Genomic DNA, 22974 nt, shown 5'->3' on the forward strand with positions numbered 1-22974 from the left:
CCTGGCCAGGTTTTTCTTTTCAATCAGCACAGAATATTGGTCAAATCCGGACATTTGATACTGATAGAATGCTGTTACCTAATGCACATTCCATGTTCAGATTTCCTCAATTGTCCCAACAATGGCCTTCATAGCTATTACTCCTTTCTGTTTACTTCCCCAGCCACCCTGGATCTAATCAAGGATCATGTGTTATATTTAGTTGTCATAACTCTTTAGTTTTCTTTCATCTCCAGTAGTTCCTCAGCCTTAGTTTTTCATGTCTTGGCTTTTGGCTTTTTTTTTTTTTTTTTTTCCTTATTCTAAACCCACAGCCAACATCATAATGTCTTGGTATTTTTGAAGAGTTCATTTCAGTTATTTCATAAATCATGTTCTTCAGTTTGAGTTTTCAGAGGTTTCTTCATGATTAGATTCTGTTAATGCATTTTTGGTAGGAATACCACAGAAGTAATGTTGTGTCTTCTCAGACATCGTATCAAGAATTGGTCTGTCTTGTTTTTGGTGATACTAACTTTGATTACTTTATTAAGGTAATATTTGGTAGGTTAATTGGCTGTAAAGTTACTGTTTTCTCCTTTGTTATTAAGAAGTAATTTGTGGGAAATGTTTTTAGATTATGTATATAGCCTGTTTCTTACCAAAGTTTTATCCAGTAGTTTCACATCCATTGATGGTTCTTGCCTGAATCAATTATTAGTAGGATGATTGCAAGGTGATGATTTTCTGACTCATAATTCTTCTATGTTAGTTTGCATTCTACTATAAGAAAGAACTTTCTCTCCTCACTGTTAATTTGCCTACTTAATAAGGACTCATCGTTTTTTTTTATTCTAAGGTACTCTTATTATTTATTTTGAGGCTCAAATTAGCTTATATTTGGCTGGTGGGAGCACCCTTAAGCTGTAATTTGTACACGTGCTATCATTCTTTGAGCCCTTTCTTACTTTCTGGCATAAGATGTTCCAGGCTCATCTTGTACTTAGCCTGTTCCAGCCTTGGAATTAGCCATTTCTCCAAGTAGCCCTTATTCTTTTTGGCTGGGAATAACGTTTATAAACTAAAATCTCTCAGCACAGTAGAGCTAAGAAATATAAGTAAATAAATAAACAAACATATCTACATCTGTTTATGTCTGTGTGTATTTGTGTGTTTATCACCATGATTTTATATTGATACCAAAAATTTCATTCAACACCACAGGCCTAGTCTTGCCCCCTTCCATATTTGTAACACCTTTCTCCAACAGTAAGAACCTGGTTCCCGTTATCTACGAGTATGTACTCATTTGCTCAATTCTATAATCAGAGAATATAGTTCCAGAATTGTAAGAACCATACCATTGTAAAGAAAACCCCTTATAACTAGAGTTCAAACTTGTTTACAGTTCTTTTTGTCTGTATACTGACAACATAAAAAGTACTATGGTAAAAAGTTACTTGGTTTAGTTTTAGTCTCCCTTTTAATACACTTATTTGACATAAAATTTGTTCATTTGTTTGTGTTTGATTTCCGTTTTAGATTTTTTTTTTTTTTTTTTTTTTTGAGATGGAGTTTTGCTCTTGTACCCAGGCTGGAGTGCAGTGGCACAGTCGCAGCTCACTGCAACCTCTGCCCTCCCGGGTTCAATCGATTCTCCTGCCTCAGCCTCCTGAGTGGCTGGGATTACAAGCGTGGGCCACCATGCCTGGCTGATTTTTGTATTTTTAGTAGAGATGGGGTTTCACCATGTTGGCAGGCTGGTCTCGAACTCCTGACCTCAAGTGATCTGCTCACCTTGGCCTCCCAAAGTGCTAGGATTACAGGTGTGAGCCACCGTGCCCGGCCCCAGTTTAGATTTTTAAAATCTCATCCTTACTGATTTTATTTTGCTTTTTGAGTATATAAAACATTATCATGGTTCCAAAAGTTAAAACTATACAAAAAGCTATACTAAACAGTGTCACTACTAATGCCTGCCACTCATTCCTATCCACCCCCTGTAGATAACCAATTTCATTAATTTCTGATTGAGCTTTCCTGTGTTTCTTTTTGTAAAGAAAAGCAGATGGGTATTTTCTTCCCCTCCCCCCCCCACAAAAGATAGCAAACTAAATACATTCTTTTGGATTTCGTTTTTTTCATTTGGCTGTATATCCTGGATGTCACTCCATGTTTGTAGGAATTTTCCTTATTCTCTTTTTTAAAACAGCTTCTAGTACTTCATTTGCGGATGTGCCACAGTGAATTCAACCCATCTCCTGTGTGTGGGCATTTAGGTTGTTTCCAATATTTGTAGTTACAAATAATGCAGCAGTTAATACCCTTGTACAAAGATATTTTTGTATTATCAGGTATCTTCAGGGAAGAACATACAAAAAAATTAACTTTTTAATTGTGTGAGCAGTAACATGTAAGATAACACTTCAAGCTATTTGTCTGCCGACTCCAAACTTCCCTTCCGCTGCGGTCTTACAAATGTATCCAAGGCTGTTGAAGTGAAATACTTATCTATCGTAATTATTTTTCTGTTGGGAAACCTTGAAATTAGAGAGCTGGAAGTAGCCTTGGGGACGTTTTTTGTCAAGTAGTAGCTGATCATAGACCCTGGGTCAGGGTTCGTTTTAAGCAGTTAACTGTTCCTTGTACACACTCACCAGTGCTCTTCTGCCACCTCAGCTCAGACCAGCTGTTTCGGATACTTCTCGCTTACATTTAATTTAATTCACAATAGGTTCCTTCATGCTGAACTGTTGACTGGTCACTCCCTGGAGTTATAGAATGGCAGTAGGACAAGACAGTTCTACATGGGATAGAAATAAGGATTTCAGCATCTGTTTTCTCTAATAGGCCTCAGAGGATTGATGAACTGTAGATCGTCAGAGGAATGGCATCTTGGATTCCCAGATGATGCTGCTGGTCCCCTTCGGTGATTTGTTTGTTTGAGACAGGATCTTGTTTTGTTGCCCAGACTGGAGTGCAGTGGCACTATCTCAGCTCACAGCAACCCTTACCTTCCATGCTCAAGTTATTTTCCCGTTGTAGAGACGAGGTCTCACTATGTTGCCCAGGCCGATCTAGAACTCCTGGTCTCAAGCAGTCCTCCTGCCTTGGCCTCCAAAGTGTTGGGATTACAGGCATGAGCCACTGTGCCCAGCCCTCTCAGCGATTAATGACGTCTAGTCTTTTGTTCCAGCTAGTGAACATTGGAGTAGACGAGAGACGTCCTCCTGCATTGCTAGATAACCATGTAAAAGGTTGGCTAGCATAGCTTCCCATCAGAGGGGCCACAGATGGATTACATATGTGTTGAAATAAATGATCCCCTCAGCCTAGAGGTGGCTGTGCTCCCAGACAAATCATTTCTGGCTGTGAGAAGCCTCTTCAGTTAATGTGCATATGTCATACAGATATTATTTTCTGTGTGTGCCCTGACATGGGAAAGGTTGGGAAGGTAGGCTAGAGCACAGTCCCAAAATTAGCCTCTAAGAACCAAAGATATTGCTCCTTAAATAGAACCAGGTAATAGAGTGAAGAGGAATTGAATTATTTAGGGTAGAGGTTAAAACCTACTTGTCCATAAAAATAAGCTGATAACCATATATTTAATCTGGCGTGATATGAAATTCTTACTCGCCTCTTTGCTAAAACAAAAGTTAGAAATTAAAATATATTTCTAAGTGACTTGGCTTGTAACCTCATTTTATTGGATATTGGAATATGGAACAGTTCACATTAATGAACTTAGCATCTTTGTTCGTTTGAATTTTGACATTTTATTCATTGCTATACTGATAATGTACTGGCAGTGAACTAAATGAAGTAGATACCTAGGGTATATTTTGGTTGATTAGATTAGTGAACCAGGATTTAATGTCTCTTCTGAATACTTCTGAGTTTGATGTATTCTAATAAAGTTTTGACACTTGAGTTGCTTCTGTACTTAAATGCCATTCTGTTATCTAAACCTTATCTCTTAAAATATGCTTCTCAAATGCATTTTTTCTGAAGTATTTTACACTGGATACATAAAATTCAATGATTCTGACATTTAAGGTGGTTATAACAGTTACATCAGTTTTGAAATAAGCTTATTAAAATTGAGTATTTGATGTTTTGAATACAATTTAATTTTAGGTCTGGTATAGGAGGAGTTTGAGGGAGTGGAACTGACATTCACTGAGTGCTTTGCATTGATTAGGCGCTGTGCTGTGTGCACTTTATGTAGTTTGTCTCGTGAAATCCTTACCATAGCCATGTGAGGTAGAAGGTGGGATTTGACCCATTTTACAGAGAGGACGCAGGCTCTGAAACGAACTTAGCTTAAGGTCATAGACTAAAATGGTAGAGCTACAACTTTAAGACAGTTGGTTCTGAAGCCCGTGCTTGGTTCATTATGTCACATGACCTGTATCGTATTTGTTTTGAGTCTACGGAGGAACAAATTCCTACAAAGGCAACTCATTCTGTTTGGTACATTTTTGTGTAAAAGAGGGAAGGAATTCTTCTGGAAGGGTTCAAGGGCAGGTGATAAAGGAATTTGCCTGGTTCAACCAAAACAATGTGGAGCAGAGTTTCCTGGTCACTGTGCCCTTCCTTTTTAGGTCAGTTGTGGAACAATTTGCTAGGAATTTTGTGAGAAAATTGTGAGTGGTTCCAGCTACAAAGGCCTGGGATCAGGCATTGCTGGGCATAATGGGGATCAAGTCATGCTGGCTGAGGAATATGTCAGAACTCTTGTAGTAAAGAGAAATATAAACAGAATTAGTAATGTTCTCAGCTCTTATAATTGTTTAGAAGCATTTTTTCAAGTTCAACCTTCAGTAAAACCTGGGGTTTCCTAGAATGCTCATTAAGTAACATAATCCAAAGAAGCAAAAGGAATGAAAGATAAGGCTTTGTGCCTTTTAATGAAGAGAAAAGGGATTTCTGCCACTGTTTATGGCACTTTCTTAAGGATCTTTACCTAGAGTTTTGGATTTCTTTGGAAATAGTGCCTCTGACAATTTGAAGATTTTAAACTTGTTACTGAGTTATTGTTAGGAATGATGTTTGTGCTCGAGAATTAGGTTGTCCTGAGGTAGAGGTGGCACACCTAGATTTGAGTTATTAAAATATTGATGTGATACAGAAAGATTTAGTCCAAAGGACAATTACAGCTTAGTTGAAGATAAATAGCAAGTCTTTACTGTCACTACTTCTGTTGTAGAGAGAATAGTATAGTCATTGGATAGCTTTGAATCCTACTGGACAAAACCTTTTGAAGTTTCTTTTCCATCCTCACTTTTCCTAAACAACAGATCAGTCATTCCAGTGAGTTGTTTGGTGGTTGTGGATGGTGCTGCGTCACTGATACTGCTCCCTCTGTAAGTGGTGGTCTGGTTATGTGTTGCTGCATAACAAATAGCCATACATCCTAGAAACCTAAAGCAACCATTTTATTTTGCTTATAATTTTGCGGGCCAAGAATTCAGGAAGAACTTGACTGGGATTGCATCAGGTGGAGAACATGGGCTCACAGAGTTAACAGACTCTGTGCGTTGAGAAGACACTTTGGAAGAGGATGTTCCAGAGTCTTCTTAACTCACCTGTCTGGTACCTTTATGCTCTGTGGTGTCTCTCTGTCCCCCAGTGGTGTCATAATCTCCCCAGTCTCCCTGCACATGGTTTGGTCTTCTCTTAGCATGTTGGTCTCTGGGTAATTAGACTTCTTACATGGCGACTGACTTTCCCAAGAGCAAGCATTTCAAGAGCAAAAGGGAGCTGTGCATTTCATAAGGCCCGGAGTTGCAGGTTGACATAGAACCACTTCTGCCATAATCAGTGTGTCGGGGCAGTCACAGAGCCTGCCCAGATTCAGAGAATGAGGACATAAACCTGTCTCTCCATGGGAAGAATGTCAAAGAATTTGTGGCCATCTTTAATCTACCATTAGCCATTAAGCAAAAAGGAGAGGATTGTTATGACAAATGCTGAACTGACTTTACCAGCAAATGTAGGTCTGCTTATCTAATGATTCAGAAGAGACTGGTTGTCAGAAATAAGACAGGGATAGAGGCAAAAGAGGAAAGTGGGAAAATTTTTTGTGGGAAAGTAGAAAGGCAACCAAGATAAGCTTTGCTTCATAATTTTATCTTTCCTGCCTTGGACCTGAAGTCTTGGTACTGTGATCTTGGCCTTGAGTCCCAGGCTGCCACTTCTGACCACTTTGGATTTGGTGGTCATGCCTTGTCTCCTCCCCAGTACTGGGACCTCTGGTTGGCTTCCTGAGCTCTGCATTGGTCACCGCTTTGGCCCTGAGTACCTCCCGTTGCCCTTTATGAGAACTCTCCTGTTGCCCTGTTCCCTGGGAACCCTAACCATCCCCTCTCAGAATGAGCAGCATTGTCGGGGCTGGGGAGACATCAGACACTGATTTTGGCTGCACTCGGGCTGCCTGGGCACCTTGGCAGTTGCTTCGTGTAGCTTGATTCCTTCTTTTCTGGATTACATTACGGCTCAGTTCTTGCTCTCTTTTTGTGACTTCACCAACTCCTCCCCCTAATAATTTCAAGGGATTCAAGTTATAGATAGAAGAGACTTCTCAACTTTTAGCCTAGAATAGGCTTGTGAACATGCAGTTCAGAGAGGATTTACAGTGTACAGAAGATTTGGTCTTGCTCTTAAGTATCTAAAAGTGTTTCATTTGGAAGGTAAGTTAGGTCTGTCTGGAATACATTTTTACTTACATGTACTGGAATAGTTATAGAATTTTTATGATGATGCTGGCCTATCCTCCAGTTTTAAGAGGAATAACACTTTTACTATTGATAGTTTCACGGTGTGTTTGTGTGTTTTAATAACTGCTGCAAAATTTCAAAATTTTTGTTGATTGTAGTTTTATAGATCCATAGAGTTATAATCTTGGATTTTGATTTAACTTTCCACTCACTCTTGAAAATTCAGAATAAGTTCATTTTATTAGGACAACTTTATAATACCAGTATATTTAAATTAAAAACACTTTAAATTTAATTATTATTATAAGAGAAATGATGCTGTTTGAAAAACTTTAAACAGTATAGTGGCTCCTATCCCCATCTCATTCCTTTTACATAACTGATAACAGCTATTTCCAGTCTTTAAAAAATTTATATGCAGGTATGTAATACATACATAGACTCAGAAACACATAGCATGTTATCTTTTTAAAACAAAAGTTTTAGTCTCCTGGACGACTGCTTTGTAACAGTCAGTTCGTTGAAACACTCTATGAGTTTAATTTCCAGCCCTATCACTTAGTAATTTAGCAAATTACATTACTTCTCTGTGCCTCAGTTTCCTCATCTGTAAAACAGGCCAAATAATGGTCTGTACCTCACTGGATTGTAGAGGATTAAATAGCACCTGTTTATAGCACACAGGATGTACTATACAAATGTTAACTAAATGAAAATGAACCTGCTTAAAAAACATACCCTAGATGTTTCCTTATGGGTTGCTAATATTTTTAGAGTGTTGCACTTTAAAAATTGTGTAGGGGGGTGGTTTCTGAGTTTCACTCTTGTAGCAGCATGTTTGTCTGTAATGATCCTGAACGGTAATTCCACGCACTTCCCATGCCCTTGTTGCAGTGAGTTGCTATTACTGATGGGCAATGTGGTAGGAATGTGTTTGTGTCTCAGGGATGATGGCAGGCAAGAAAAACTTGAAAACCATTGGTTTAGGAAATTATACTACATTAGCAGTTAATATTTTTGATAAGCCTTTTAAGAGACTTAGGTAGAAAGTAGAGTTGGAAGAATTTTATTTATGGAGGAGGATGATATGATTGTTTCATCTAACTTTTGCTAATCCTTACGTTCTTTAAATTATTTTATTTTGAGACAGGGTCTTGCTTTGTCACCCAGACTGGAGTGCAGTGGTGTGATCTCAGCTCACTGGAGCCTTGACTTCCTAGGCTCACGGGATTCTCCCGCCTCAGCCTCTGGAGTAGCTGAGACCACAGGTGTGCACCACCATGCCCACCTAATCTTTTTTTTTTTTTTTTTTTTAGTAGATATGGGGTTTCCCTGTGTTGCCCAGGCTGGTCTCGAACTCCTGGGCTCAAGCAGTCCTCTCACCTTGACCTCCCAAAGTGCTGTGATTACAGGTGTGAGCCACTGTGCCCAGCATGTTTTTTGAATAATTTTGTAATTTAGAGGGAACATGATCATCAACTACTCTTCATTTTACACTAAGGAAATAGACCCAGAATGGTAGTGATGTTCTCTCTTCTGTAGCTAGTAATGGTAGAGCCAGTGCTAGAATCCCAGTCATCTGATCCTCCTCTTCTTTCTGAATTCTCGAGAAGATAAAGAGCCTTCTCTCCCAATTGAAACAGCTGGTGAATAATGGATGCACTATATATGGCTTACCTGTCCGTGCTATGTGCTTAAACTATTCTGTGTAGAGACGGTGATGAAGTTGTGTCATAAGCAGTCATGTATGACCTTTAGTCCAAAAATTTAGAATTCCAGACTTGTTGGTAGGCCTCGAATATCAAATATCCTCTATTATGAGATTCTCTGTATGCATACTAAGAGGATGTTGAAGATCAGTGGCTATGTAAAAATAACATATTCAGTGTGGATGTGCTTTTGTTCTAAGAACTCCTTTTCTTGTGAACACAACCTGAAAAGATTCATGTGTAACTAGGCCTCTATAGGCACAGAACTCCCTGGTTTCTGCTCCGGTCTCTCTTGATAAAGGGCCATCCTGCCCTTCCGTTTGGAAGTATAGCATGGACTAAACCACTTTTGGCCTCTAGGTCACTTAGATGCCTTTGTGCACCTTCAGTTATCTGGTTTTCAGGAGAGTTAAATGTTTAGGTGGTTTTAGGAGGAAGACTTGAGTCTGAGGCATGTTTTAGAGGCTGGGGCTCTTCCCACCCTCCCCATGGCCGAGCATATGTGATAGCTCCTACCTTCTGGAGAATGGTTCTAGCTCAGGAGAGGATAGAGCTTCTTCATCTCCTCCATACAAAGGGGCCCTCCTGCCAACTTGAAGAACTTGAGGCTGAGGTGAGAACAGGGATAGAAGAAGATTCTGAAGCTGTAGCTGAAAAGGAGGCAGTGAAAGGAGCCTAGTTAGTGCCAGCCTCTGGGCCAAGAGGTGAGACACTGCGGTCAGGGTTGGAAGAATCCAAGCAAACCGAAGAAATTTGCTGGAGGACAGGGTATCTTGGTTTGAGGAAATTTTACAATCTGAGTAAAAGATGAGTTTCATTTATGAGACTCCCAATCATGCTGCTATGGCCAAGTGTAACAGTGTGAGAGGTAAATTGCATGGCTTCCTTTTCCCTGACATCACCTTGAAGTGTAATTGGGTGTATTAAAGAGCCCTTATAAATTCCCAGATTTCACTTTTTGAGCCTTCACAAGTGTCTGTCCTTATCACCCTTTCTCTCAAGTACTAGCATTTAAGATTAAAAAAATAAACACTTTGGTTTAATATTTTTGTGTTTTGCTGAATAGATACTGTATTCAGAGCCTAAAATGTTTTTATTACTGTGTGGTTTTATTGCGTGGGGATATGTATAAGTATGTGTGTGTGTATGAGTATTTCAGCTATATTATGTTTCATTTAGGGCTTTACAGACGACCCTGGAAACCTTTAATACTGTTTCCATGGGAGATGTGTTTATCCTGCAGGTAAACTTTTGAATCTCATCTATTTGTAAATTGAAACTACCTTTTATAATAAGATAGTCCCCCTAAAGGTGATTAAAATAAATGGTTTTAAGATTATCTGTAGTATTGTTTGATTTGTACAATTACCTGTTCTATTCTTAACAATAATTGAGAGTTTAATTGAAAGCAATGTTTTTCATTCTATTTTATATTTGCCCTGGGTACATTAAAGGTTCTTGATTTGGATGAAGTGTGTATGAACAGAGTGAATATTCCCCAAAGCAATGCCATCTATTGGCTTCAGAATCCCTCATAATACCCTATCCTCTGTATCTTTCTAGCCTTCAAATGTTTATCTGGTGTGACTGTATTATGCCCTCAGAGAGTACTGTATGTTGCCCAGGCTGTCCTCGAACTCTAGGCTCAAGTGATTCTTCTGCCTCAGCCTCCCAAGTAGCTGGGACTACAGATGCAATCACCACCACACTTGGCAGGTAGTAAAGTGGGTTTTTTTGTTTTGTTTTGTTTTTGAGATACATTAAAAGGCACAGTCCACAATAACTTGTTTCCAATGATTTTGGAAGTCAATACTTTATTCCCTTTTACTTTCTCTCCTTAAGTATCTGTCTGTCTAATTGACGCACAGTTCACATAACATAAAATTAACCATCTTAAAGTGAACAATTCAGTGGCATTTAGTATATCCACAATTGTTTTTACAACTACCATCTCTGTCTAGTTCCGAAACATTTTCACAACCCCAGAATGAACTCTATACCAATTTAACAGTTACTTCCCATTCTCTTGACCTCCTCAGTCTTAGAGTTTTTTGGTTTTTTAAAATGTGTAAGTGAATTGAGAAATTAAAAAAAAAATAAAGCCTTGTGAGATAGTTGATATTATAAGACTAGCTTTATAATACCCTGTTATAAATGCAGTAACATGAAGAAATGTGTTCATGCACATTAAGTGGGGAAAAGGAGATCATCAAATTGTGTGTACTATGTGTAGGTTTACAATCCTAGAGTGAGGAAAAAAGGAACACTTGGTAGGAAACATACGCAAAACAAAGTCACGGGGATTCTGCTCTAGATTTCTTTTTCCTTGTACAAAGGAGGGACAAAATCCTCCATAATTAAAAAAATATCTCTGGGTAGTTAAAAACTTGGGCCTAGGCCAGGTGCAGAGGCTCATACCTATAATCTGGGCACTTTGGGAGGCTGAGGCATGGAGGATTGCTTGAGCTAAGGGATTCAAAACCAGTCTAGGCAACATAGTGAGACCCCATCTCTACCAAAAAAGAAAAACAGAAAATTAGCCAGGCGTGGTGGCAGATCCCTGCTACTCCGGAGGCTGAGGTGGGAGGATCAGTTGAGCCTGGGAGGCAGAGGTTGTAGTGACCTGTGATCATGCCACTGCACTCCAGCCTCTGCAACAGAGTGAGACCCTTTCTCAAAACAAAACAAAAACGCAACCTTGTAATGTGATTATTTCAGGATAATATTAACCTATAGGAGTTTTTTTCTCCTAGATTTGAGTTACAGTCGTCCTTCCTTCCCTCCCTCCCTCCCTCCCTCCCTGCTCCCTTCTTTCCTTCCTTCCATCCATTTTTTTTTTTTTTTTTGAGGCATGGTTTGCTCTTTCACCCAAACTAGAGTGCAGTAGTGCAATCATGGCTCACTGCAGCCTCACCTTCCTGGGCTCAATTGATCCTCCCATGTGGCTGAGACTGCAGGCACGCGCCACCACACCGGCTAAGTTTTGTATTTTTCATAGAGATGGGGTTTCACCATTTTACCAAAGCTGGTCTCGAACTCCTGGACTCAAGCAATCTGCCTGCCTCAGCCTCCCTAAGTGTTGGGACTACAGGCATGTACCAGTGCACCTGGCCCCAAAGTTCTTAATATTTACTAAGCTTTGCTGGAGAAACAAAATATTAATGTTCATAATATCTCAGTCCTCCAAATCATCCCTTAAACCATGAATAGCTGTTCAAGTGAGCTGTTTCCTAGTTTACTTTTTATTTTGTAAAATACATTTTATTGGGCTTTCTCTTCAAACTGTAAAAACATCATATTCTCATTGCTGTAAGGCAAACACCATGAGGGGAGTACAGATAAAAAGCCAGCAGTCTCCCTCACAGTAGTCTTCCCAAGTACTTGCCTAACAGAGTTGCTTTAGCAGTTTGGTAGGTATTCTTCCACACCTTTCTGTCATGTGGTTTACATGCACATGGAACAAAATTAGACCCAGTTGAGTAAAAAATGCCTTCGGTGCCTTCAAGGATGGCCCTGATAGTGAATATAAATACATGAATGCACTAAGAAAAGGGAAGGCGTTTGGCAAGTAGAAGGGGATTTCACCACTCAAAGCTTTCATGTTCAAAACTAAAGTTCTGCGCTGGCCAAACTGTGGAGTCCCTCAGGCAGTAATCACTGTGCTCTTCTATTCTCACCTCCTGTCCCGTCCTCTCATACAAATATGGAATGAACATAGTCAAAGGTTTATTTAACTCATTAATGAGGGCACCAGTAGTAAGATGGTAAAGCTGGCTCCACGGGTATTTGGGAACTGAATGTGTATAGACAGTGAAGATAAAAGCGTTGAAATAAAATTGCTAGGTTAGATACAAAATCGGTTAATATCCTACAGGGTAGTATAACTATAACCTTTGGAGTCTGCTGGACAGAAATTATTTAAAAACTACATTACCTATAACTTCGTGGAATTTGGGTCCTAGTCAAGTAAACAGGTCAGTGGTACTATAATTAACTATCTTTGGGAGGAGCTATTAAACAGTGTTTCAGTATACATTGAAGGGGCTTATAGTTCTCCATTCACCTTATTTCCAGTTTTGGTTCATTTTTTTTTTTTTTTTAACAGTGAGAAAGGCCTGTTGTGATACAGAATTGGGCAAGAGAAATGTAGGTAGAGACCAGATCTTGGAAGAGATGGGTATCCTAAACTAAGAAATTTAAACTTTCTCTTCCACTAATATTTATTGAGCTTCTACAACGTGCTAGGTGGTTACTGTGATCCCGTGTAGTTGTGCTGCAGTGCTCCTCCCGTGCCTCTAGGAGGCTGACTAGTGGTTCCCAAGGGGTTGTATTAGGAAGTCGCCTGGGAAGCTACTTTGCACAAAATATTCTTTGTACTTCTTTCCCCACCCCAATGTAGATATACTTGAGTAGAACATAGGTGTTTTCAAAAAGCTTTCCAGGTGATTTTGCTATCCCTCCCTTTTGAATATCATTGTTACTTACATAGGACTTATTAAAAAATGAATGAGTAAACAGCAAGCAAAATTTTAAATCAATATTTCGTTACCATACCTTCTTGCCTTCCCCACCGCTATAATACATCAACTAAAATAATTAATGCCTTGATTATACCATCAGCAAGAATTATGTGCAGTTGTCATATATTTTATGCAACTAAGAATTACTTTAGGAAAACTAGGCTTAGTTTCCTGATTGTAACCTTACGTTGTGCCTCTTAGTAAATAAACCGAAAGAGTTGTCATTTATAGTGGTATATGACCTACATGGCAGAGACATGTGATTAAATGACTAGACTTAAAAAAATGTTTTTTAATAGGAAAATAGACTGTCGTTGACTGGTCAGAGACTGTGGCAAAAGGGAATAAGTAATAAAGGAGACAAGTGTATATGTGTTTAACGTGGTTAAGCTATTTGAGTTGAGTCAGCAATTAAAATGAGCCGCTGTTGTGGACATGCATTTAAATTCTTTTCAGTATAACTTAATTAGGCAGCCATTTTGTGTAAATGCATTCAAAAAGCACGGATTTGCAACTTCAGCATTTCTATATAGCCATGGAATTTATAACTTAATCACAGGAAAATGGGGAGAAATTGGGAAGTAACATGATACAATTGGTATATTGTGTATTTTTCTTTTTATTAGTGTGCCGGTCCAACAAAAGCCCTTGGGTCTGTTTGACTTGTTCAAGTGTCCACTGTGGAAGGTAGGTGAAATACTTATTACTTCACTGCCCTATTTGTTTTTTAAAATTTGTCTTTAAGCTTTATGTCAGAGTTTTATTGATTTGGGTTTAGTACCATTGTTAATCATAATGCATAATTCTCTGTAGGGCTTCCTTCTCCAGTTGAATCCCTTTGTTCTGTGATACAACCGGGGAAAACATCTGGGAGAGAAAATATTGATTTTCTCATTGATACTCAGAAGAATTATTGATATTGATACTCAGAAGAATTAGTTTGATGACCAAGACAATTTGTTAGTAATATTTGAGTGGAAAGATGAGCTAAGGGAATTCTTGAAGTACAAGTTTACCTAATGGTTGTTTTTTAAACCTTTTATTAGGGTAAAATTTAAGCACACACAAACAGAGATGGTATAATTGAACCCCCTGTTCCGTTCACCCAGCAATTATCAACACGGGGCAATCTTTTTTCACCTATTACCTTCCCCATCCCCACCTCTACTGAGTTTTGAATCAAATCCCAGGTATGATATCATTCTTCTGGGAAAGAAAAAAAAACTTAAAATATTTACGGATAAAGGAATTCCTTTTGAAAATGATCTCATTGTGGAGTTCATTATTAATTCCTAAGATATGTCAAATGTTTCATTGTTCCATTAAAACACTACTTTCTATGGACAACATCTTCTGCCTCACCCCACCCCAGTTTAAACCTGAGCATTTCTTCCCAGTTCTTGGCCTCAAAATAATATTATTTAAATAGTAACTCTTCTAGCACAAACTCAAGTAAATATTGTCTATGGTTTTTCGCCTGGTAGCAGCACATTTATTTCCACTGCTCTTCTAGCTTAGAAAATCTACTTTGAATTTAGATTTTAATAGAATTTAGATTTTATTAACTGTAGAAGTTAATAGCTTAGCAGTAAGGAAATGAGAAATCATACTGAGTTACATAGGCTGAAATATATATTGTATTTATCTGGACTATTTCCCCATTGTTATTTTTAAATCCTCATTGCATGAAGAGAGCATCTTTGTTTGTTCGGTGAAGTTTTGATTTTTCACATTTTGAGTCCTGGAATTATTTTTTCCATGTGCACTTAAGGGTACCTTTGGAATGTTAACTGCATTTCTTAATTGTGGCTGTTGTGGTTTTGAAATCTCTAGGATTTGGGGAACCTGAAAATACTTTGTACAGATAACTTTTTTAAAAAAAAGAAGAAAAGTAGAAGCACTTAAATTCTGCACTTGAAGAGACAGATTCCTCTCCTAGATTTTGAGAGGTGAGAATTATAATGCAATAAAATTTATGTAGTTCTGTTCTCCAGAAGTCTCATAGTGCTCTACAACCTAAATCTTGATGGTCGCGTGCCAATCAAAAGACCTGACAAACTCAAAAATTAGAGATTAATGTTCCTAAACAACAAACTAAAATAGGTTTTGGAAAAATAAATGGAAAAATTTCTAGACTCTGCAGTTGGACTGTTGCCAATTGCAAGCAAGCTTAAATTTAGAAATTTGACATAGTTTTGGAGAAATGTGATGAAGTAGATTAAACATAAAATTCAGAGTAGCCTGAATTTGGATCTCCATTTTACATAGCTGATTGGTTAATATTCTTTTATCATGCAATCCCAGGTGTTCATTGCCAAATTTATTGATTTTTTGGTAATTTTAGACCGCTTGTCTTTAGGGAAATCATAAAGTGAATATTCTTCCCATTAGAAAACATAGTTTATCAATAGCATACATGGGTTATAAATTCTGCTGGTCTTCATGACCCCATCCCATTTAAGTTATTTTTCAAATTTTTGTGATTGTTATTGGAAATTTGTGACGTATGTAGTGAAATTTTTCCTCTTGTGCTGTAGACCAAAATGTCTAGTTAAAATTCAAAACTAGATGAGGGAAATATTTAATTTCCTGTTAGCTAGTTTATACAAAACTGTTAACCTCTTTGACTAATATATTTAGGTATTAGGCAAAACATTGCTAATCTTAATATCAGTAGTCATACTTCTTACTTTATCTCTGATATGTACCGGAACTATTTATATATCTAGTACATTTAGAAACTGCAGTGTTGTAGTTAAACGAACTATATGGACTATGTAAAGATGATGAGTTCTCAAAAATTTGCAAGTGGTAATGTGCTTATTCAGTATTATTACTGTGGCAATGAATTACTGTTGTTTTTCATGGTTGAGTACTATAAATATATGATAAGAATAGGCAATTAAGATGATTAAGTATTGAACCCATATGATACCTTAGAGTTTATCGTTTATTTTTATTTATTTATTTATTGGACAGAGTCTCACTCTGTCACCCAGGCTGGAGTGGAGTGGGATGATCTCGGCTCACTGCAACCTCTGCCTCCTGGGTTCAACTGAGTCTCATGCCTCAGCCTCCCGAGTAGTGGGATTACAGGCATGTGCCACCAACCGTGGCTAATTTTTGTATTTTTAGTAGAGATGGGGTTTCACCATGTTGGCCAGGCAAGTTTCAAACTCCTGACCTCAAGTGATCTGCCTGCCTTAGCCTCCCAAAGTGCTGAGATTACAGGCGTGAGCCACTGTGCCCGGCCTTAGCTTTTATTAAATAGTGTTTCTTGACCTATACAGTTACATGTTATCTTGAAATATGTTGTAAATGAGCCTGCCTTCTAAGCAATTGTTGTTTGGATTCTGAATACGTAGTAGTTAAGCATAGAAAGAAGAATGCTAATAAAATAATTGCTAACATTCATTTGTTATGAACTATGGATCATCTAATCACCTAAAAACTCATGACACACAAAGTACTATTACGTCCATTTTACAAATGAGAAAACAAGTACAGAGAAGTTAAATAATTCATCCAAGCTCTCATGCCCAGGATGTGATAAAGCCTACTTTTGAACCCAGGCAGTCTAGTTTTCGAACTTATCCTCTTAATCATTATTTGACTCTGAAATTCACTTTAGTACAGTTTTATAAACAGAGGACTCAGGTATATGCAAAAGTGTAAAGTACAGGGAAAAAATGGAGAAAGAACATGATCACATTCTGAGTTGGGGTTAATAGTGCCTTGAATGTGCCCAGTTTTCCTGGGTAGAGGGGCTAGATTTGAAGTTGATCCTTCCCAGTTACCATAACTCTCCTACTTTCCTCAAGGTAAGTGTTCCTGGTGCAGTTAAGGTGCCTCATGATGAAAATGTCATCTAAGTCTCTGCATCTGTTTATTTTGGTACCATTTAACCAACATTTGTTTTGACTGAGTTTTCGAGTGGGCCTTCCACACATTGGCTGCTTTCTAGGAGCTGGGAAACGTTGCCTCTTAAGGGTCTTCATGCTGGTAGTCAGTGACAGAATTGTGCAGTCTCTAGATGAAGGCATAGATGAATTTGGATGTACACCATGTGCAGAGGGAGCCTTATTTCAGTTTCATTATGCTTGCTATAATATTAAATCTGAGTTGGAATGTGTTACACAATTTTTATGAACATAATCAACTTTTGATTATGTTTGTCCATGTAGAGAAATAGCAGTTTTTGTAAGCTTAAGGTGATTTGTGTTTTGTTTGGGTTATTTCTAAACAAACATGTTTCCATATGAGAGGAGCTGATTATTCAGGCATTTAAATAAAAGACTGGAAGCTATATTGGTAAGAGTTGGAACATTGTCCTGTTTCTCTGACTCTCACACTTTATGTTAAGCAGCAACTTGAGCAGAGTCTGTGGCCCTGTGGGAAGTGGCTGAGTAATTTACTTAACAGAGCTTGTCTTTGATAATAGCCCAAGTTGGGGATTAGTGGTCTGAGAGAAAAAAAAAGCTATAGTGAAAGCAGCAGCAAAGGAGTTTATAAATAATATCTATGGTGTTGAAACCGATTTGCATAGATTATGCCTTTCCTTGCCTGTGCCTACTCTTATATATAATTAAAAGTTGACTACAGTATTTGGTTGCAAAAAAAGGAGCATAGGCGGGTGGATCACAAGGTCAGGAGATCGAGACAATCCTGGCTAACGTGGTGAAATCCCGTCTCTACTAAAAATACAAAAAAAAAAAAGGCGTGGTGGCGGGCGCCTGTAGTCCCAGCTACTTGGGAGGCTGAGGCAGGAGAATGGCGTGAACCCGGGAGGCAGAGCTTGCAGTGAACCAAGATTGTGCTGCTGCACTCCTCCAGCTTGGGGGACAGAGTGAGACTCCGTCTCAAAAAAAAAAAAAAAAAGCATATTTTAAGTATTCAATATAATAAATCACTACATAATTGACTGCTGTTACAGGATTTCTTTCTTATTTTGATTTGATTCATGTTTAATTTTATCATTTCTTACTCCTTTAATTTCCAAAGCAATATTTAAAGTAAATTTTCATTTGGTCTTTGTAAGGTATGTGAATGGCCATGCAAAAAAACATTATGAAGATGCACAAGTACCCTTAACCAACCATAAGAAATCAGAAAAGCAAGATAAAGCTCAGCACACAGTATGCATGGATTGCAGTAGCTACAGTACATACTGGTAAGTTAACATTTTCTGGAAATGGTATTTCTTACTATGTGTGTGCAAGTGTGCTCCCCTCCCCTCCCTTCCCTCAGTCTTTAAGCCAGCTATTACTGCTGTTACCTCCTTTTAGAACTATTAGGATTCACAAAGGACTGGAGCCATCCAGAATGCCTGTCTTTATTCATTCAGATTTTACTTTGCACTGCTCCTTTCAACTTCTAGGCGTCCTCTTCTCTGCCTCCTCTTCTCTCCCACCTCCTGTTCCTCATCCATCCTAGCTTCAGGGAAATAGATCTACTTCTTTGTTGTTATTATAATTTCTTTTTCTTGTGTTATTTTAAATTGAAGGACAATGTGATAACCCGTGTTCAAAAGAACTCAACAAACCATGTTCCTCCTGTCCCCTGTCCAGTTAACATTTTTGTCATATAATCTTACAAATTTTAACTGCTTTGTTTAAAAAAAAAGATTGTTCTGACAGTCTCCCTTTTCCCAGTGCAGTTCCACGCTCCTCTTCTACTCCCCCAAAGGTGAACGTCAAGAATTTGGTATGTAGCTTTCCAGGCTATTTTTTCTTTTTTTTTGAGACGGAGTTTTGCTCTTGCTCCCCAGGCTGGAGTGCCATGGTGCAATATCGGCTCACTGCAATCTCTGCCTCCCAGGTTTAAGCAATTCTCCTGCCTCAGCCTCCTGAGTGGCTGGGATTACAGGCATGTGCCACCACGCCCAGCTAATTTTGTATTTTTAGTAGAGACAGGGTTTCACCATGTTGGTCAGACTGGTCTCGAACTCCTGAACTCAGGTGATCTGACTGCCTTGGCCTCCCAAAGGGCTGGGATTACAGGCATGAGCCACCACACCCGGCGCTATTTTTTTTTTTTTTTTTTTAGTATCCTTTAAAAAGAGGTTGGCAACAGGTTCTGTTCTCTCTTTATAATATAATATTCATGTCTATTTCATATAAATTATGAAGTAGGTATCTATTTTTGTGACTACTTAGAACTAGGTTATTTAGGTTGTGAGTGATGCTTAATGATCCATATCCATTTGGTTATGCTCAGAAAGTGTATTTTGCAGTTTTAACTTTGGTGTGAAGCAAATTTCTTTCTGTGACTGGTAAATTATGATGAACAATTCTTGTTTTAATCAGTTTTCCCTGGATTCAAAAGGTTGTTGACATTAAAGGGGGGGAATAAGCCATTTAAAGGATCGCCTTAGAGATATTTTTTATTGTCAGACAGCCCTTGAATGTTACATGAAGGCATTATTGGGTAGAGATGGAGATTTTAGATAAGTCCAGATAACACTTTTAATTCACTTTCTACTGAAATGATGTGAGACTCCTTTCCACATTGTCCTTAGTCGATAATTGTATCATAGGAAGGTACCCATCAAAAGGAAGAAGAAAGGGTCAGTGGTTTGCCAGGTCTTTTACTTTTTTTTTTTTTGAGACAGAGTCTTGCTCTGTTGCCCAAGCTGGAGTGCAGTGACACGATCTCGGCTTACTGCAAGCTCCACCTCCCGGGTTCACGCCATTCTCCTGCCTCAGCCTCCTGAGTAGCTGGGACTAGAGGCGCCCGCCACCATGCCCAGCTAATTTTTTTGTATTTTTAATAGACACAGGGTTTCACCATGTTAGCCAGGATGGTCTCGATCTCTTGACCTCGTGATCCACCTGCCTCGGCCTCCCAAAGGGTCTTTTACATTTTTACAGGTTCAACACCATTAAATTTTGGCTATTGAATAGACATCTTAAGGGTTATTCATTCAGATCACTACTGTTTTTAGTGATCATTTGTGTGGAAGGTGTCCAGACCTGGAGAGAGAGAAGCTAGAGGTAGGTGAAGATTTCAGTAAAAATGAAAATCCTCCCAAGATTTTCACACAAAGATTAGTGCTCAGTTTATTGTTATTTGCTGTTGTGAAACACTCCTACCAAAGTTAAGCATTAGCCAGGCAGTTAAAGCAAACATTTGCATTCCCCTTTCCCTCAGGAGACTTCCGTACTAGAGTGATGTGGCTACCTAATTCACAGAACTGTGTGTTTCTGTGTGCTTGTATTTCTGCTTTAGACAACAGAAATTAATATCATTCTTGAAGTATCTGTCTCACATTGTCATGGGCCACATCGTCCTATAGTACCAGATACTGAGAACATTCATTCTTGATTTTCAGTTAGCAATGTGAATGAATTGCTTAATGGGGGACTTTGGAAGTACAATTAAATCGCTGTGTGCTATAACAAGTTTGTCGTTGTTTTCTTGCTGTTGGTAAGATTCTGAGGAAACTAACTCTTTAAGAAAATTTTAATTATCTTAATGGAGTGAAATTATATTCAAGGCCCTTTAAAAATGTAGATTATATATTTTAGTATCTTTATCCATTGCATTTTAGGGGCTTATTTTATTAACTAGAAATGGGAATTGAATTGGTTTTATATCGCTATAGTCTGCCAAGGTATATGTTGTTTCATGGTAGAATTGGAATTAAATGGAAAATCTTGAACCTTGGGGAGCGTATACTGTGATGGAGTCTTCTTGGCCGACTGCCAGGCTTTTGTGTGAAGTTGTACAGAGCTGCAAGTGTGTGGACACCCAGAGCTGCTGAATTCAGGAAGGGAGCTGCAGCTGGTCGCATTATCGGCTCATTTGTGGGTTTTAGAACAAAATGCCAGGGAATCACCCTGTAGCATTACACTGAAGGCCTAAAAGGAATCTGTGATAGTTGTAAATTGATGAAGATGTAGTTTAACATTCCTCCCACACCTCACTGTGATGAAGAAACAAACAGATTTCCTATTTCTGTGTGGAATGTGTACATGTATTGTTTTCTAGTGCCCGTTAGTAATTTTACTTCAATTTATTAATTTTCCATGTACACTAATTTCTTGTGGTTAGACTGAACAATTGATATCAGAGGTAAAATATTGGTGCATTAGGTTTAAGGTGTTTGATTATAAATATCTTAACTAAAGTCAAAGCCTTTTTTGCAGTATGCTCTGTCCCTAGAGAAGTTACAACATATTCTGAGGCTTTCAGTCCTTCTTTCCCTACTTTCCCCTTGCCAAGATTCCCTGCCCTGTCCTATGTTTGCAATCCTTTATGAAGTTATCACTGAACTCTACTCTTCCCCTAGTTCCAGTTGTAGCTGAATGTAATCTTTCCTGAACTCACAGCTCTTGGAATCCTTATAATTTCCTGCTGCACGTTAGTTAGTTGTAAATGTCCTTGGAGACTGCAGACACCATATCTCAGATCTTTGTATTCTTCCCAAGTATGCAGTGTCTGGTGCAGAGTAGACGACGTATGTTTGAAAGACTGAATTTTGTTAACTGTCTTTCAGAAACGGGGAAGGTTATATCAGAGCTGTAATACTATGTCCCCTGATCATCTTGAGGGACTAAAGAGCCATATAACATTTTTCCTGCAGAAGACTTAAATCATGATATAGGTGAACTACTTCATTTTCCTCCCAAGATGGACACCCTCATAGAGCAGTGCCCCTCCACCTTGATGTAAACAGGGGCCCACAGAGGAAGCATGCATTAACCAGGCAGAACCATATAAATCGGGTTACTGTTTCATAAGAGAGAAAGCAGTGCCAAAAGGAACGATTCTGATTTGACACAAACCCACTTCTTAAGGAGATAAGCAGATTAACTTGAAAATGAAAGGTAAATTAAGATTTCGATGAAAATAAAAATCTTCCTAAGATTTCACACAAGAGCTAGTGTTTAGTTTACTGTTTGTTAGGTAGTATTTCATTTGCTCCCATCCCGATTTCCCTCCCCTAACCAATACATATAGAATTTTATGTGGTGTACATTATTGTGATTGAGAAGAAACAAAGATTAAAATTAGGAACTTTGATTTTTTTTTTATGGAGGTAGACTTTTGGAGTTAATAGATTTGAAATACTGAACCAGTAAGTTTTGACATCTGACATAGTCTTGTCAACTTTAATATCCTTATCAGTAATAGCTGAATTTTTGAGAATGAAGAATTATGAAAGGAATATTAAAAGTATATTCCTTTAGGGCAGGTAATGTTTTAAAGCATCCTTTCAAATGAAGAAATATTGTGAAATGTGAATCATTTGTCTAGAAAAGAGGCTTGAATTTCAGATTTTAAACACTTGTAATAAATAACAATTTTAATTAAAATGAACATAAAGCTTTATTTGTGAGTTTAAATAGATAATGAATCATTTCCTACAGCAGTTGTGATTAAAAATTTTTAAAAAGGAAAATATTTTGTTGACCGTTCTTATAAACTATTTGGATGCAAATTTTCAATGTAAAAAGTTAGACAACAGGGAGAGTTTTATTTATTTAAAAACAATATTTTGAAGTTTAAGAAGAAACTTTCTAATAGAGGTAATCTAAAAACATAAAAGGCTCTTCCTTAAGATATGCTGGTACTTGTTTGCTTTTAACAAAGGATATGGGTTTGCTCTGCAGGTATTCTTCTACTTTTCCATAACTGGCTTCTTTGGTGGCAATACATCAGAGTTTAGTAAGAGAATTTAAAAATACTCTTGCTTCCTAAACAAATTATTTTAGATTTTAACCTTTCTCAGTTTGAAATAGATGAAATCACTAGAATATCAGCTTCCTTTTTTTTTTTTTTTTTTCAGTATTACTGTCATTTATAATAAAACCAGAGGTCAAATTTGCCTGTAAATATCAAAATGTCATAGAAGTGAATGAAAAGGAGCTTGAAACTTAAGGATCTGTCATGTTTCAGGGGTTTTTGTTGCATAAGAGGTTTTATTTATTTATTTATTTATTGGTATTAGTATTATGCATGGCTTACTGTGTAAAGATAGCTTTGTAGCCAGTAAATTAAAAGACTTGTTTCTTTACTATTGCATATGAAGGTTTTATTTGTATG

The 22974-nt window shown here is 38.0% G+C and overlaps 1 protein-coding gene across 2 annotated transcripts in view; it reads left to right on the forward strand.

The window, feature by feature from the left end:
- The first annotated feature begins 8780 nt into the window (after positions 1 to 8780).
- USP3 (ubiquitin specific peptidase 3) overlaps positions 8781 to 22974 on the forward strand; it is a 61457-nt gene continuing 47263 nt past the window's right edge. Inside the window, exons 1-4 of one of the 2 annotated variants that reach the window (XM_011967810.1) lie at positions 8781 to 9085; positions 9971 to 10123; positions 13554 to 13614; positions 17966 to 18097. In XM_011967810.1, the coding sequence (XP_011823200.1) occupies positions 10099 to 10123; positions 13554 to 13614; positions 17966 to 18097 (218 nt within the window). In that variant the 5' untranslated portion in view covers positions 8781 to 9085; positions 9971 to 10098. Of the gene's footprint in view, positions 9086 to 9970; positions 10124 to 13412; positions 13615 to 17965; positions 18098 to 22974 lie in introns of those variants that run through there. The other variant, XM_011967799.1, reaches the window with a different exon arrangement.

The sequence above is a fragment of the Mandrillus leucophaeus genome, unplaced genomic scaffold, assembly GCF_000951045.1.
Source record: "Mandrillus leucophaeus isolate KB7577 unplaced genomic scaffold, Mleu.le_1.0 Scaffold12, whole genome shotgun sequence".
Taxonomy (NCBI): domain Eukaryota; kingdom Metazoa; phylum Chordata; class Mammalia; order Primates; family Cercopithecidae; genus Mandrillus; species Mandrillus leucophaeus.